We start from the raw sequence: 13,626 nt of genomic DNA, 5'->3' as shown, positions 1-13,626 counted from the left end.
GCACAGATGTTGAGTAAATATACATTCCACGAATGATGATTTATTATTGGGCACCAGCAAATAATAAACATGGTGAATGAAGTCAATATACAGTCTGTAATTCATGGTAACTGCTAAGTAACAGACCATTACTATAGATGCAGCTCGAACTCCGAACATAGGCAGTAAAGGCAATAAAATCGTTTTTAAATCAGTATTTTGTGACCGATTATTCATTTAAGTTTGGGATGAATAAAGTATAACTAATATGATCTTATTAGTCAAGTAAGCTGCCTGGTACTAAGTTTGATAATTTAAATCTCGCTGATGGCACTATGATAGGGTCAACTTGATCATAGAAATGCAATATTTAACCAAATTGTGCAGTTTCTGTGCCCTTGTGAAAGATTGTGTTTTCATTTGACCAAGGAGGATCATAGTTGTAATCTTACAGAGTTAATTCAGACTTGACATGGTCATTGTATCCTTTTTAACTTGTCTATTGCACAGATGAAACCACATCTAGTTCAGAGACTGCTGACACAATCTCAAAGTTAAATTTAGAATTAAGCCTCACCCATTCTGCTCCCCGTTATAGACCACTCTTTAAAGTGCTACCAAAGTGTCTGTGTATCAGTTTCTACAGTTGTCTTCATCAATAGCCTTTAATTTAGTTTCCCCAGTAAAAACCAACAAACAGTTTCCAACAGACTCCAGTGCATTTTATTATGTTTGCTCAGATATTCATCAGAAACAGCCTGCAAGAAACCAAGCTCATAGCAGATATAAATTACATTTTTTATTGATAGTCTCATCTAAGATTATATTAATGCTATTAAATTTCCTTTTAGAATGTGGCTCAATTAACCACCAAATAGTTTGTTCCTTCCCAGCAGATGAAGTTAAAAAAAAGCTCCCAGAGCGACACCGCTTGCAAACAGAGCTCAGATTAATTTTGACAACAAAATTAGACCGAAGAAAAATGGTGAAACATGGTGATGCGATGGTGAAAAAGTCCCTCTCACTTGACATGGACAGTTCACTCTGTCATTTGGGTTTAGCCACACCAAATGGTGCAGGTGGGGACAGAGACAGCAGAGCTTGACACACCCGGAGGCACAGGATGTCTGTTTGGTGCCAGAGCTGCGGACCGTGGTGACTCGAAAGAAGCGGAGCACTGTTTCAGGTGTGCTTGTATCCCTGGGCTGGGGTTTCACATGGCTTTCACTTTGATTTGCTTCATCTTCATCTGCTTCTTCTCAATCTTCTTCTGGTCACGTCGCTGGGCTGCTTCCTGAAAAAGGCAAAAATAAAAATAATTAGTGTTACATTTTGAAATCTTCACTTATTTTGGATGCCCTTTTGTCAGTAAATGTTTTTACAGGTTTTAAAGATTAAAATGCATTAACTTTTAAAAGGTGACTCCTGATCATCACATCTACATTTTTATAACAAATCCAATTTCAGAAAAATTAGAATTTGTTTATACCTACAGCAATCAATGTAAATTGTCACTTTGTTTGTTACAAATAGCATGACAGCATTGTATTGTATTAAATATAAAAATAATGTTGGTCTTAATGTGTGATTGTTGCTCTAGCTTTTTATTTATAGGTCACCTATTATGGCAGCTCATTAGCATTTAAAGCTACAGACACAGAATCAGTGCTTTTCAAACAGAGGGGTTTATGGCATGCTACACGGCATCATCCGTTTTTTTTTTGTTGAAACAAAACATACAACAATAATATATATATTTTTTCTTATAATAATAGTTTAGAGCCAAACACTTCATAGACATGTTTTGTATATATCTGAGACCTATAATATATTGTTAAAAAAAGTGTAATAGGGGACCTTTAAAGTCGTGTTAATGCTCTTACTTAAAACTACTTTGACTTAAACTGTAAGAATCATGCAACTACATCAGACTCAGCGAATATGCTGAACTGCTTCAAGTGATGCATTTAGAAACAGTAAGGGATAGAGAATGACTTTATCCATCGTTAATTCCTGTATCTGTGTTCTTGTGTGTGGCATTGCCAACCTCCAGTCGACGTTGTCTCTCGGGGTCCTCCTCGGCCATGATCCTCTCCTTCTCGGCTCTCTTCTTCTCCTCCCGGCGAGTCTGCGCTGCCTCCTGCCGCTGAGCGTGAGTCTGCTTCAGGAAGTTCTCCTCCACACGGGCACGGTTTCTGTCAGCCTTTATTTTGCCCTAAATATACAGAGAAGATTACAAAGGGGACTCGTAGCTTGATTTTGAAGTTCAATTTAATAGCAGAAAATACTGTCAACAAGTGAGTGGTCACGTGGCTGAACTATGACAAACCAGAGCACTGAAATCCTGCTCACCTCTCTGTTGAGACGCAGCTTCTTGACCTTGTCGATGCTGTAGATCACCATGTTCATCAGAGGGAGCAGAGCGTCCATGTCTTTGGGAGAGGTGTTGCCCATGCCAGGCACTACAAAAACACAAGAAACAAAACATTCAGTGTATATTACATTACAAAATCTAATTATGAGATCTTCTAAAAATAGGAGAAACTGAATGCTTACCATTAAATGTAAACATAAGTGACTTCTTAGTGTCAGGGAGCTTTAAGGGCTGACCCTCCCTGTGAAACACAGAAACATTTAGAACCAATAAAGAATATAAAAAAAAATCCTAGATAACTCCCATGTTAGAGATTAAAAGATGAAATAAATACTTACTCTTGCATAACTTTTGGACCAGAAAATTGGTCCGAGAAATGGATGGACTCGATCTTGTCAGCATTATTGGTGATATAATGCACCATCTAAAAAGACAAAAACAGACCCAGACACATGTGGTCAGACAAATGCTGTACGCTGAGACAAACTGTGCTTTTTGTAATAATACTGTGTGATGCGAGATAAGCACTAAAGAGACATTACCTTGTTGTCCATCACGCCATCTGTGACCTCGCCCATCTCACTGAGAATAGTCAGGGATTCTGGGAGCCCATACTTCGCTCCAGACTTGGGCTTGTCACCGCAGAACTCACTCTATGGAAAAAGAACCAAAATAATCAAGTCCATTGTTTAAGTGTTAATGCCTATGGGTAACACTGTAACAGGGTGAGAAGGGAATACAGAAACATGTATTATTTGTGTAGTTTAACTTTATTAATAAAAGTTAAAACAGTTTTGGAGGATATTTACCAAGTCCTGCATCTCCTTCTGAAGCTTGGCCATCGACTTCTTGGTGCCAACAGCAAACACAAACGTGTCCATGTCCTCTTCATTTAGAGTCACTTTTATTTGCTACAAACAAACAGACATTGTTAGCGAGACAATGACAACGAGAATACTTTTAGAAGCAAAGTCACTTCACAAACTCCACACCGGGTTTCCCGTATCCGGTAATTACCGTTTATAACCAGGAAGATATGTTAATGTGTGATATATCTAGATGTCACAGGTCTTTATGTCCGCTTTAGCTCAAATGAAGACGTACGGATGCGAGCTGTTCTCAGATGTGCCGCAGAATGTCTCTTTAAGCCCAGTAAACACAGGTAACACTTGACTACATTTCTCCCATTATTCAAGTTTAAAATCTTCCAGGACACATGGATAGGCACAAATATATTAAAAAAGGAAACCCTGCCCCTCACAAACATATTTGATTAGTAATACACACCACTTGATCCCCGGCAGGCCTCATCATCCTGGCCAGCACGTTGAGCAGGTCCTGCCTCTTCAGAAACTGAAACAAACCACAAGGATGATTACATGGCTGCAAGTTAACTCAATACAGCGACCACCACACACTCCTTTACATGAAGACGCTGCCCATACCTTGAGTTGGATCAGCATGCCCTCGCAGCACACACGTCCCGAGCACCACAGGTTGTAGATGTGCTCATTTTCCTGATTCAGCTTTCCAGTGCTGACTGCATCTTTACTGGTGCCGTCATCACCTGAACATACACATCATTGACAATTAAGACGGGTTGTGCTTCAAACAGACCCCCACCCTGTCATACAGTACTTTATTATGAGAACACTTGCAGTGGGAGGTACTCACCCACTAAAGCAAAGTTGCTCTCCAGTAGCTCCTTGTGAGAGTTGAACCAGGCCTGAGCCAGGCGGCTGTTCTTGTTCTTGCCAATGATGTAGTTCATGATGTAGGCCAACAGGCCGGTGACCATCAGGATCTCCATGTAGTAACTCTCCCAGCTGTTCTGCAGATGTGCAGGAACCTGCAGGGAAACAGCAATGGGTAATCAGTATTATACCTCACTTTCAGAAAAACGATCGTAACTATGCAACAAGAACAGATCTGATCCTTATTTAGATGGAATAATTCTATGTGTAAAATACATGTTAAAAACAGCTGCATTTGAATAAACACATCTTCTATGTCTTACATTTGAAGTAGAGACAATTAAAAAAAAAAACTAGCTTTGAATGAATGGCAAAGTCTATCACAACTGGCACCCTGCAAAAACTTTGCACAAATTAACTCAGGGTTGTAATTTAATGTGATCAAAGGGATACCTATCTCAGTATTTCAACCTCCTCATGGTCATTATGGTGTTCTTTTTAAAAAACAAAGAAACTATGTGGAGGCTTTAGATTTTTTGCAAGAATTAGTATTCAAATAAAAACAAACAAGGACATTTTTGTCAGAAAATCAACTTACTTTAACAAATATGGATTGAAGCAGAATACTTTTTGTTAGATAAAACATTATATTAGTACAAAAAAAAAAAGAAGGATTTTGTTTTCTGTTCCAATTACATTTTTACTTTTGGACCGTGCATAGCTCTGGAGTTATATCACAGGGTGGATGAAACAAGTCTGAAACAACTCAACACAGCTACCACTGGATTGTCCTTGATAAACAGTATCACGCTAAATTATAGTGAGGCCTGTTTTTTGTCTAAAAATGTGCAGAAAAAATGGGTGGAGGAAAAAGGAAAAGGTAACAATTCAAAAGTCAATATTATGAATATATTTGTAAAAAACTCAAATTGGCAAATTATTCGGTCTAGCTAAAATCAGTATCAATGTAACTGAAATAATGGTAATTTAGAACAAAGTCAAGTAGTTGCCAAGGGCTACAATTTCAGTGTTATTGTTGTTCTTCCATGACAAGAGTTTATGTTAATTTCCCCCCATTTACATTACAATGACAACACACAACAGAATATGTTTTGTAGGCAGCTTGTTCACATTCAGAGCCTCAGCAATCAGCAGCAGACAGAAGAGTGTGAAACTCGCTTGTGAGAAGATTTAACAATAAAGCCGGCTTACAGTGTGGATTATGAGGGGGTCCTTCATGGAGTGGCCTGGCTTCTCCATGTCTCCAATCCCCTCAAACTCCTCCTGGTCATACTTGCTGTACATGTCTTGATCCTAGGGAAATATGCAGTTGAGTTAGCTTTGCTACAGATTCTGTGTAACTTCATATAATGTCATAAAAAAAGAAGTTATAATGGTCAAAAATTAAGCTGTTAACAAACGCAATTTACCTGTGTCTCTGAGTCGTCAAACCCATCCATGCCATCCTCCAGCTCCACAGTGGCTTCATCTTCATCTTCGTCCTCTTCAGGCTGTGAGGACGGTGAGGCGCGAGGCGGGGGGGCAGTTTCTGCCTCCGCAGCTTGATCTTCGTTCATGTCCTCAAACTCAGCGAAGTCATTGTCATCAAAGTCTGCTAGGTCCTCACCATCGTCAAAGTCATCATTGTAGCGTCCTCTGGAGAGTGGAAGGGCCAAGAGGAGCAGGAGCGCCGGTATCATGAGACACGCGCTTCGCATGGTGGGACCTGCACCAGAGGGGAAGGGAGAGTCAAAGAGAGCTGATGCAACATGTAGGGAAACCGTCAATGAGGGTGGTGTCAAAACTGGCAGAGAAAGTCAAATGCAGAAGTGTAACAAGGTCCACACAAATACTAGACAAAGAAGGACAATTCTTACAGACTCGTCAGAAACCAAGAGTGAAAAGCCAAATCAGTTCCGAAATCTGTCAACTACGGCTGAAACTCACCAACTAATGATAACTTTCATTATTATATTATTATTCATCTGCCATTAATCTAATTTGGTTTATTCGTGACAGAAAGTAGTAAAGACATCCAGTTGAATAACCGCCATAGCTCAAAGTGATGTCTTTTTATTCAGTTCAAAACCCAAAATATTACATTTAAAATGATATCAAATAAGCAAAGAAGAAAATCTTCATATTTCAGTATGTGTAAAACAGCATGTTTTGCCACTATTGCACTTTAACAATAAATGGCTTATTCTAAATGTTTGGGTCAAAATTAAGCTTAAGTGTTTAGTGTCTAGAAAACTAAGAAGCATTTCAGTCAAACCTGCTGAAAGTTATTACTTCCAGCCACCAATGTTACTCTAAACCAGGTCAATATTTAACATGGGGGAGTCTAAACTGATGCCTCTGGCAATAACGGTTATAACTGTGACAAGAGCCCAGGTAAAACTAGTATAAGGGAGTCCCTGCTCACACAATGGGTATTCCTGTGACACATCCCGAAGAGGCAAAACAAACCCCTATGGGCCGAGACTAACTACAAAACAATAATGAAGAGAAGGAACTCCGTTGTCAGTATTAGAGATGCGTTTTTTATCTCCAAATAAGCTGTTAGAATCAGACAAAAAACTGTATTTATTATTGGCTTACGTTACAGTCCAAGTTTGTAATACAAACGTATATAAACATGGAGAAAAAATAAATGTATATAGGTTCACCATACGTCAGTTTAATAGTTGTTTTTGGTAAATTGCAAATAGCTTAGTTAGTGTTTAGATGATTCCACCATTAACTCAATAGGTAACACTTTGGGTCATTGAGTGAAGCATAGTTAGCTGTCACTTGTCTATTTTAACCAGCTTTTGGCTGATGCTAAACAATAATGATGGTAAAAGTGCAAGAAATAAGAACACTGGTTAATGTGTTCAGTACAAACATATGCAGTATAACTGTCACAGTTAACAGGAGTAATTCATAGTAGTGTTATCTGACGCTTTGCCATTGCTAATAAATGGGTAAAGCTACACATACAGATAAGACATTTTAACGACACACGGCGACATATCTGGGGCAAAGTAAAGGCAAAGCTAGGTCAAAGTTAAGCAGCTACTGGATGGGGGTGCAATCTGGTGAGTTTTAACCCAGAGAGCTGTCGCTAGCCCAACTAACTTTAGCCAAAACGAAAGCGACACGCTTGCTAACAGGCTAAATGGATACTACTATATGATGTGTATTTCAAGACACAACTTAAACCGTGTACTTATCTAATGACACCCGTAGGATTACACTTAAAAAACCGTAATAATACCCGACCCATCCCCCAGCTCTCACACACTTTTTCATTAGCTGTTAGCAAATCTGGCATTATCATGCTAACGGTGGCTAACTAGCATGGCACCTTGTTGCTAGCAGCCAACCTGATCCTAAACGAAAATCATCAGTCTTTTTCTTTTTAACACAACTCGGTGTTTTATTTAAACAAAAATTGACTGACCGAAGAAAGAGCTTACCTGGAGAATTACTGTGACAATAACTGTATCGCTGCTTGAGCTCAAGTAGCCTGAACTGTCCTTGTAGTGATGTTACGCCTAAAGCAATGGGAGAGTACTCGACACAAGACCGGACCTTCAGAGTAAAGCATCGCAGCAGGATGTACGCTGCTAATAATCCAACTGTTTTATTCTGAAATGTTTCTACCGGAAGTTTGTATGCGGTTGTTGTCTTGACTTTCTTTGTATGTGCAACTTTACTTATTTATTTTAATTGGCAACATGAACATAAGAACTGTTAGGCGATCATTAAGATCATTATGTGTATCCGTCTAGACTGAACAGACGACCCATGTGCCATCAAAACATTTATGTACACAGACAATACAAAAATGTGTATACATTGTTGATAGATTAATCAGAATAAAAGTAATACTTATTATTTATATTGTAAAGGTTTTCACATACAAGGAAACGGTTTTGATGTAATTTGTACATAGACAAGAAACATACATATAAGGATATCATATTAAATATCAATACATTACAAATAATATTTCATATTTACAATTATTCTAGGGGTCATACAAATTATCACAGTATACATAATTGAAAGAATAGGCAATGTACAGAGATAATGGTCCATAAGATCAAATAGACAGGACTTAACAAATCACAAATAAATATTCTCAATAAATAACCATTTCTAGTAATAAAGTCTTTGGCACATTTTGATTTCATTAAAAAGATAATAGTGAATGTCATTGTATTAAAGACTTACTTATGTCATACTTTGGAATAACAGACATTTTCAAAATTGCTATAACTATATGGAGGTAACATAGTAAAGAAAGTAGAAAGTCACTTCTAACTTTCTTGAACAGCTGACGGTAGAGGTTGTGTTCTACTGTTAATCAACATGAGCATGTCTGCCACATTAAGTAACTACAACGTGTTGTCAAGCTAGACGCGATAGCATCGTGTCATACTTCCGATTTAAACATACAAAATAAAACTCACATACACAATTCGGATAGAACATATTTTTTTGTAAAACGTGTTTGGCCCTAAGTAAAGCAGAGGTGGAAAGTAACAAAAAAAGTGTTATTTAAGTATTGTTCTTAATTTGAATATTTTATTTTCTGTAACTTTATACTTAATCAACTACTTCTCAGTCAATATTGTACTTTTCTCCACTAAATGTTTAGGATTTACAGTTCAGACTTTTTCATACAAAATACAATACTTTATGATATACAGGCTCGCTAATAATTAGTTCCACCTTCACAAGTTGCATCTTTTAATTGTTTCTACATCAATAATTATAATCCAATGGTGTTGATGTTGTTTTTTTGCCCGAAGTTTACCCAGTAGGCCTAAATTGGTTTGGAGTGATTGTGATGTGTCACTTGTGGTGTACCTGTTGGTTTCACTAATCTTTTATTTGAAAACACAAGAGCAATGAGTGACATTTATCCACAACAGCAGGAAGAGGATTAGGGACACACGTGAATTGAACATGGAGAAATTCTGACTTTAATCTCAGAAGTAAAAATATAACTTTTGGTCAGATCTCTAAAGAAAAATTCACATGTGGCCCTAATCCTCTTCCGTAACAACGTAATAGTATAAGGATTACATCGTTTTCATTTTGTATTTACTAGTCATGGAATGTGTTTTATCACAGACAAATTACCACCAACACAGGCAGCTAACCAGAGAAGATATAGTCTAAAATTATGCATGAATTAAGTTAAAGTTATTATTAAATATTACAGAGAAGGTTCATGTTATTATTATTCAAAAGAAAGTCGATAAATACTAAAAGAAGCTGTGAAGGCTTTCCGAGCTTTTATTGTTTAAGATAAATACCGGAAGTCGCATGTGCTTCGTTGGACTTGACAGCGCACTAAGTCATAACGAGCAATGGTACTCTTTGTTAAGTAAAGTGGTGAGGGATCTCGCTCATAAACAAGATTAATGTTATTAAAAGCTCATTACCGCCACACTGCTGATATTTCTCATTGTCGATAACACTAACTGCTGGTAGTTAACTGCACGACTACTTATTCTGTAGTTAGCTAATGCTAGCGTGTTAGCTGCTGGGACAACAGCTGCAGTTGGAGAGGATGTCGCTTCACGGAAAAAGGAAAGAAATCTACAAATACGACGCGCCATGGACTGTTTATGCGATGAGCTGGAGCATCCGGCCAGACAAACGCTTTCGGCTGGCACTCGGGAGTTTTGTGGAGGAGTACAACAACAAGGTGCGCTGTCAGTGTGGTCCTGGCCATTCATTAATTCAACGTAAACAAGCTAATGCTAATGCTGATTTTCTGCGCAACACTCGTATCCGTATAATAACAATAACATAAAAGCAGCAACCGTCCAAGTATCAACATTGTACAGCCATGTCTTTCTTATCTTTAAAAAGCAGCATCCCACAGTAACACCATATATAGCTGGTGCTATTTCTAACCCTCGTCGCCATGTAAACAGTGTTTCAGCTCGTCTTGAAATAATAACAGATACTATTGTTTGTTCGTGTCCAGGTTCAGCTGGTGGGTCTGGAAGAGGAGAGCTCAGAGTTTGTCTGCAGGAACACTTTTGACCATCCTTACCCCACCACCAAGATCATGTGGATCCCAGACACCAAGGGGGTGTACCCAGATCTGCTGGCCACAAGTGGGGACTACCTGCGCATTTGGAGGGTAGGAGGTTTGATCTGATTGGATTAGACTGGTTAGTTTGAGTCATGACCAAACCTTATACAGTCAGTGTTTTTTTAAATAGCAAACTATGGAACTGGTTACCACCTTAACTGCGACTAAATGTAAGTGTTTTTTAATAAATAATACTAATAAGCATTGGTCAAAAATAAACTTTTGTGTATGTATGTATTTTTTCTTTAAAAAAAGAAGAAGCATCCCTTGGAAAGTTGTTGTGACCGATATATCAATGGCTTTGGAACTACAGTATGTTGATAGAAAGACTAACACATTGTTAGTTTTGCCTTTACAATACAATGATATTACCCTTTACCTTCCTGTCTTCCTAAGCAAACGACAATAGTCCAGAACTACCTTACAAGAGATACAAAAATAGGACATCTGTGTCTGGGAATTATCAATAATGTTCAACTCCAATAAGAACAAAAACACCAGCTGCTAAGCTCTTATAGCCAGCAAGAAGATTTTAGTATAGTACTTGTTAAGAAAAGTTTGCTCACTCACTATGACATTTCTTTGCATTAATCACACAGGTCAGCGACACTGAAACACGTCTCGAATGTTTGCTGAATAACAACAAGAACTCTGACTTCTGTGCTCCCCTCACATCCTTTGACTGGAATGAAGTTGATCCTAATCTGCTAGGTGAGAAATCCACTTTATAATAAATAGTTAGGAGGCTGCAATTAGACTGTGTTGCTCTGTCATTTGTATTTTTTTTTTAACATGTTGGTTGATCCTACAGGTACGTCCAGCATTGACACCACCTGCACTATCTGGGGACTGGAGACTGGTCAGGTGTTGGGACGAGTAAACCTGGTCTCTGGACATGTGAAGACGCAGCTCATCGCTCATGACAAAGAGGTCTGTGTGTGCCTACAATTTTAATTACGATTTTGGCTTCCAACCAGTAGGAAAACAAGATGTACAAGAAAAATATATAATAATGATACTCTTGTTTTGTCTTGTTTTGTAAACATGAGCAACCCGCGTTTCTTTCACAGCGAAGTGTGTTTGCCCATTGCTGACTGCAATCATTTTAATATAGTTTACTTTAATGTTGAACCTATGTTCAGGAGTTTTCAGTAGGTTGTGTCAGTGCACTACAACATGTTTAAAAATGCATGTTGTTGCAAGTCAGTGATTCATCATGTTATATAATCATGACCAGATAACATTAACATTATTTTTGCTTATGTGTACTGCTTAACAGACTATTTAGATGACTGTTTTCATGCGTCTCTGCAGGTGTATGACATTGCATTCAGTCGTGCAGGAGGGGGCAGAGATATGTTTGCCTCTGTGGGAGCCGACGGATCCGTCCGCATGTTTGACCTCCGGCACCTGGAGCACAGCACCATCATCTACGAAGACCCCCAGCACCACCCGCTGCTCCGCCTCTGCTGGAACAAGCAGGACCCCAACTACTTGGCCACTATGGCCATGGACGGCATGGAGGCAAGTTTGCTACAGATTCTTTCGTTACCATTTCTGTATTATGAATTCATTTTATTCATTCTTAAATTAACTTTTAACCCCATGTTTGATATTTATATTTACTGCTTATATATTATAATGCTATTAAAATACCTGGATATTAACCATCTTTGCAAATTGGGGTTTGGTGTTTCTTCTAATCTCAAGCGTTATTCTTTCCGTGTGGTAGGTGGTCATCCTGGATGTGCGTGTGCCGTGCACTCCCGTGGCTCGGCTGAACAACCATCGAGCTTGTGTCAACGGCATCGCCTGGGCCCCTCACTCATCATGTCACATCTGCACGGCAGGTAAGTGCCCCTATAGATTGTGGGTTATAGTAGGGAATACAAACAGATGCGAGCAGAGTAACGTTATTAACTCTCATCATTCATCTCCCCTTGTGTTTTTACAATTCAATCTAATCTTAACTCTAGTAATCTGCTGCACTTCCCTGCTCCCTCATTCTGAAATATTTTTGTCAACGCCCTCTCTACACCTCTTCATTTCTTCAGCTGACGACCACCAGGCTCTGATCTGGGACATTCAGCAGATGCCCCGCGCCATCGATGATCCCATCCTGGCCTACACGGCTGAAGGGGAGATCAACAACGTGCAGTGGGCGTGCACGCAGCCGGACTGGATCGCCATCTGCTACAACAACTGCCTGGAGATCCTGCGTGTGTAACAGCCACGGACACTTGGACGAAGGAGAGACACTCCTTCTTGTTTAATATTTAAGAATTTGTAGTCCTCGTACTATTACTTTGAAGAAAAGAACGAGGTCACGAGTGAACTTTTTGAACATGTTTGGAGTATCACACACACACACCTACCCACAATAATCTGGTTGACATATTGTCGCACTGCTCTTCTATTTAACGGGTTTAAGCTCTTATTTATTTTTGCTCACAAGATAGTGTTCAGAATCTCTGAACTCTTGAGCAGTTGCCTATGAAATTAAGATTTTATATATTTCTTGGTGTGATTTCAACCCGCTTTGAGATGATCTTGAAGGGTTTAAATATTGTGAGTCACATCTGTTGATAATAACTACTGTAGAAGGCAGAAAATGACCTCTCCAATACGTAGGAATATATCGTAGCCTTGTGGTGGACTCACAAATTGCTGATTAAAAAATCAATATATAATGGCCTTGTTCACCCCTGTACATTTTTCAAATGGGTGTATGTCAAGTATCCTCCCTCAAAATGATTTTGTAAACTGTAAAATAACCTGAGAGGGATTCTTATTGTCACTGCAGTGGCATCTGTCATGATACAGTGTGTTTTAGTTTGGCTGGGGACGCTTTGAGGCAGCCATGGACAGCAACAATCAGAAACTAGCAGAGCCATGTCGTTCAGCCTTTTTACTCTCCCTACGTTATCTTTTCTTCTTTATTTATAGAAGATTCTGCTTTGAAAGCTGCATTTTCTTTGTGTTTTGGATGAGTGTGAAACAACTGAGTCTTTTTCTCTATTTGTTGTATTCAATAATCAAAGGGTCATGTCCTTGTAGCATGCCATTACAAGGCACACATGTACATACATATAATATATCAACTCAAGATGTTGGTAGGACAAGTGTTCATGTGGTAGCTTTTTCATAAAGTTTATTATTGAATTTGCTCTAATAAATGGTATTCCTCCAAACGTGATACTGCTTCATTTTGTGAAGTTACATTTGGTTTAAAGATTATGCCTTAAATAATAAATACATATTTTTATAAAGTAAATACAGGAATATATAAATGAATGTACACACACACACACACACACACCCATGTATGAATACAGAACTAAATAAGCATAGTTGAACTAAAATGAAGAAATAATTTAAGATTGTTATGTCCTGTTACATCAACAACATCTACTTATCTATTTAATGAAATCTTTATGTATTTATTTGTTTGATTGTACTGAACTGGCAACCTCTTG

At 38.5% G+C, this 13,626-nt stretch overlaps 2 protein-coding genes across 2 annotated transcripts; one reads left to right on the top strand and one right to left on the bottom strand.

Annotated features, from left to right (window-relative positions):
* Nucleotides 1-679: 679 nt before the first annotated feature.
* Nucleotides 680-7,630, bottom strand: ccdc47 (coiled-coil domain containing 47). Its single transcript, XM_034142459.1, has 13 exons — nt 7,509-7,630; nt 5,478-5,773; nt 5,260-5,361; nt 4,028-4,202; nt 3,799-3,920; nt 3,641-3,706; nt 3,163-3,264; nt 2,896-3,006; nt 2,692-2,777; nt 2,536-2,594; nt 2,332-2,441; nt 2,027-2,194; nt 680-1,273 (listed from the first exon to the last, which is right to left on the bottom strand). The coding sequence occupies exons 2-13, from the start codon at nt 5,763-5,765 to the stop codon at nt 1,193-1,195; spliced, it is 1,470 nt and encodes a 489-aa protein (XP_033998350.1). The 5' UTR covers nt 5,766-5,773; nt 7,509-7,630; the 3' UTR covers nt 680-1,192.
* A 1,750-nt stretch (nt 7,631-9,380) lies between these two features.
* Nucleotides 9,381-13,346, top strand: dcaf7 (ddb1 and cul4 associated factor 7). Its single transcript, XM_034144042.1, has 7 exons — nt 9,381-9,754; nt 10,040-10,198; nt 10,750-10,861; nt 10,962-11,080; nt 11,465-11,674; nt 11,883-12,000; nt 12,205-13,346. The coding sequence occupies exons 1-7, from the start codon at nt 9,617-9,619 to the stop codon at nt 12,375-12,377; spliced, it is 1,029 nt and encodes a 342-aa protein (XP_033999933.1). The 5' UTR covers nt 9,381-9,616; the 3' UTR covers nt 12,378-13,346.
* Nucleotides 13,347-13,626: the final 280 nt, after the last annotated feature.

This window comes from Trematomus bernacchii, unplaced genomic scaffold (assembly GCF_902827165.1).
Source record: "Trematomus bernacchii unplaced genomic scaffold, fTreBer1.1, whole genome shotgun sequence".
Classification (NCBI taxonomy): domain Eukaryota; kingdom Metazoa; phylum Chordata; class Actinopteri; order Perciformes; family Nototheniidae; genus Trematomus; species Trematomus bernacchii.
This window is presented reverse-complemented; position numbering and strand designations above follow the sequence as displayed.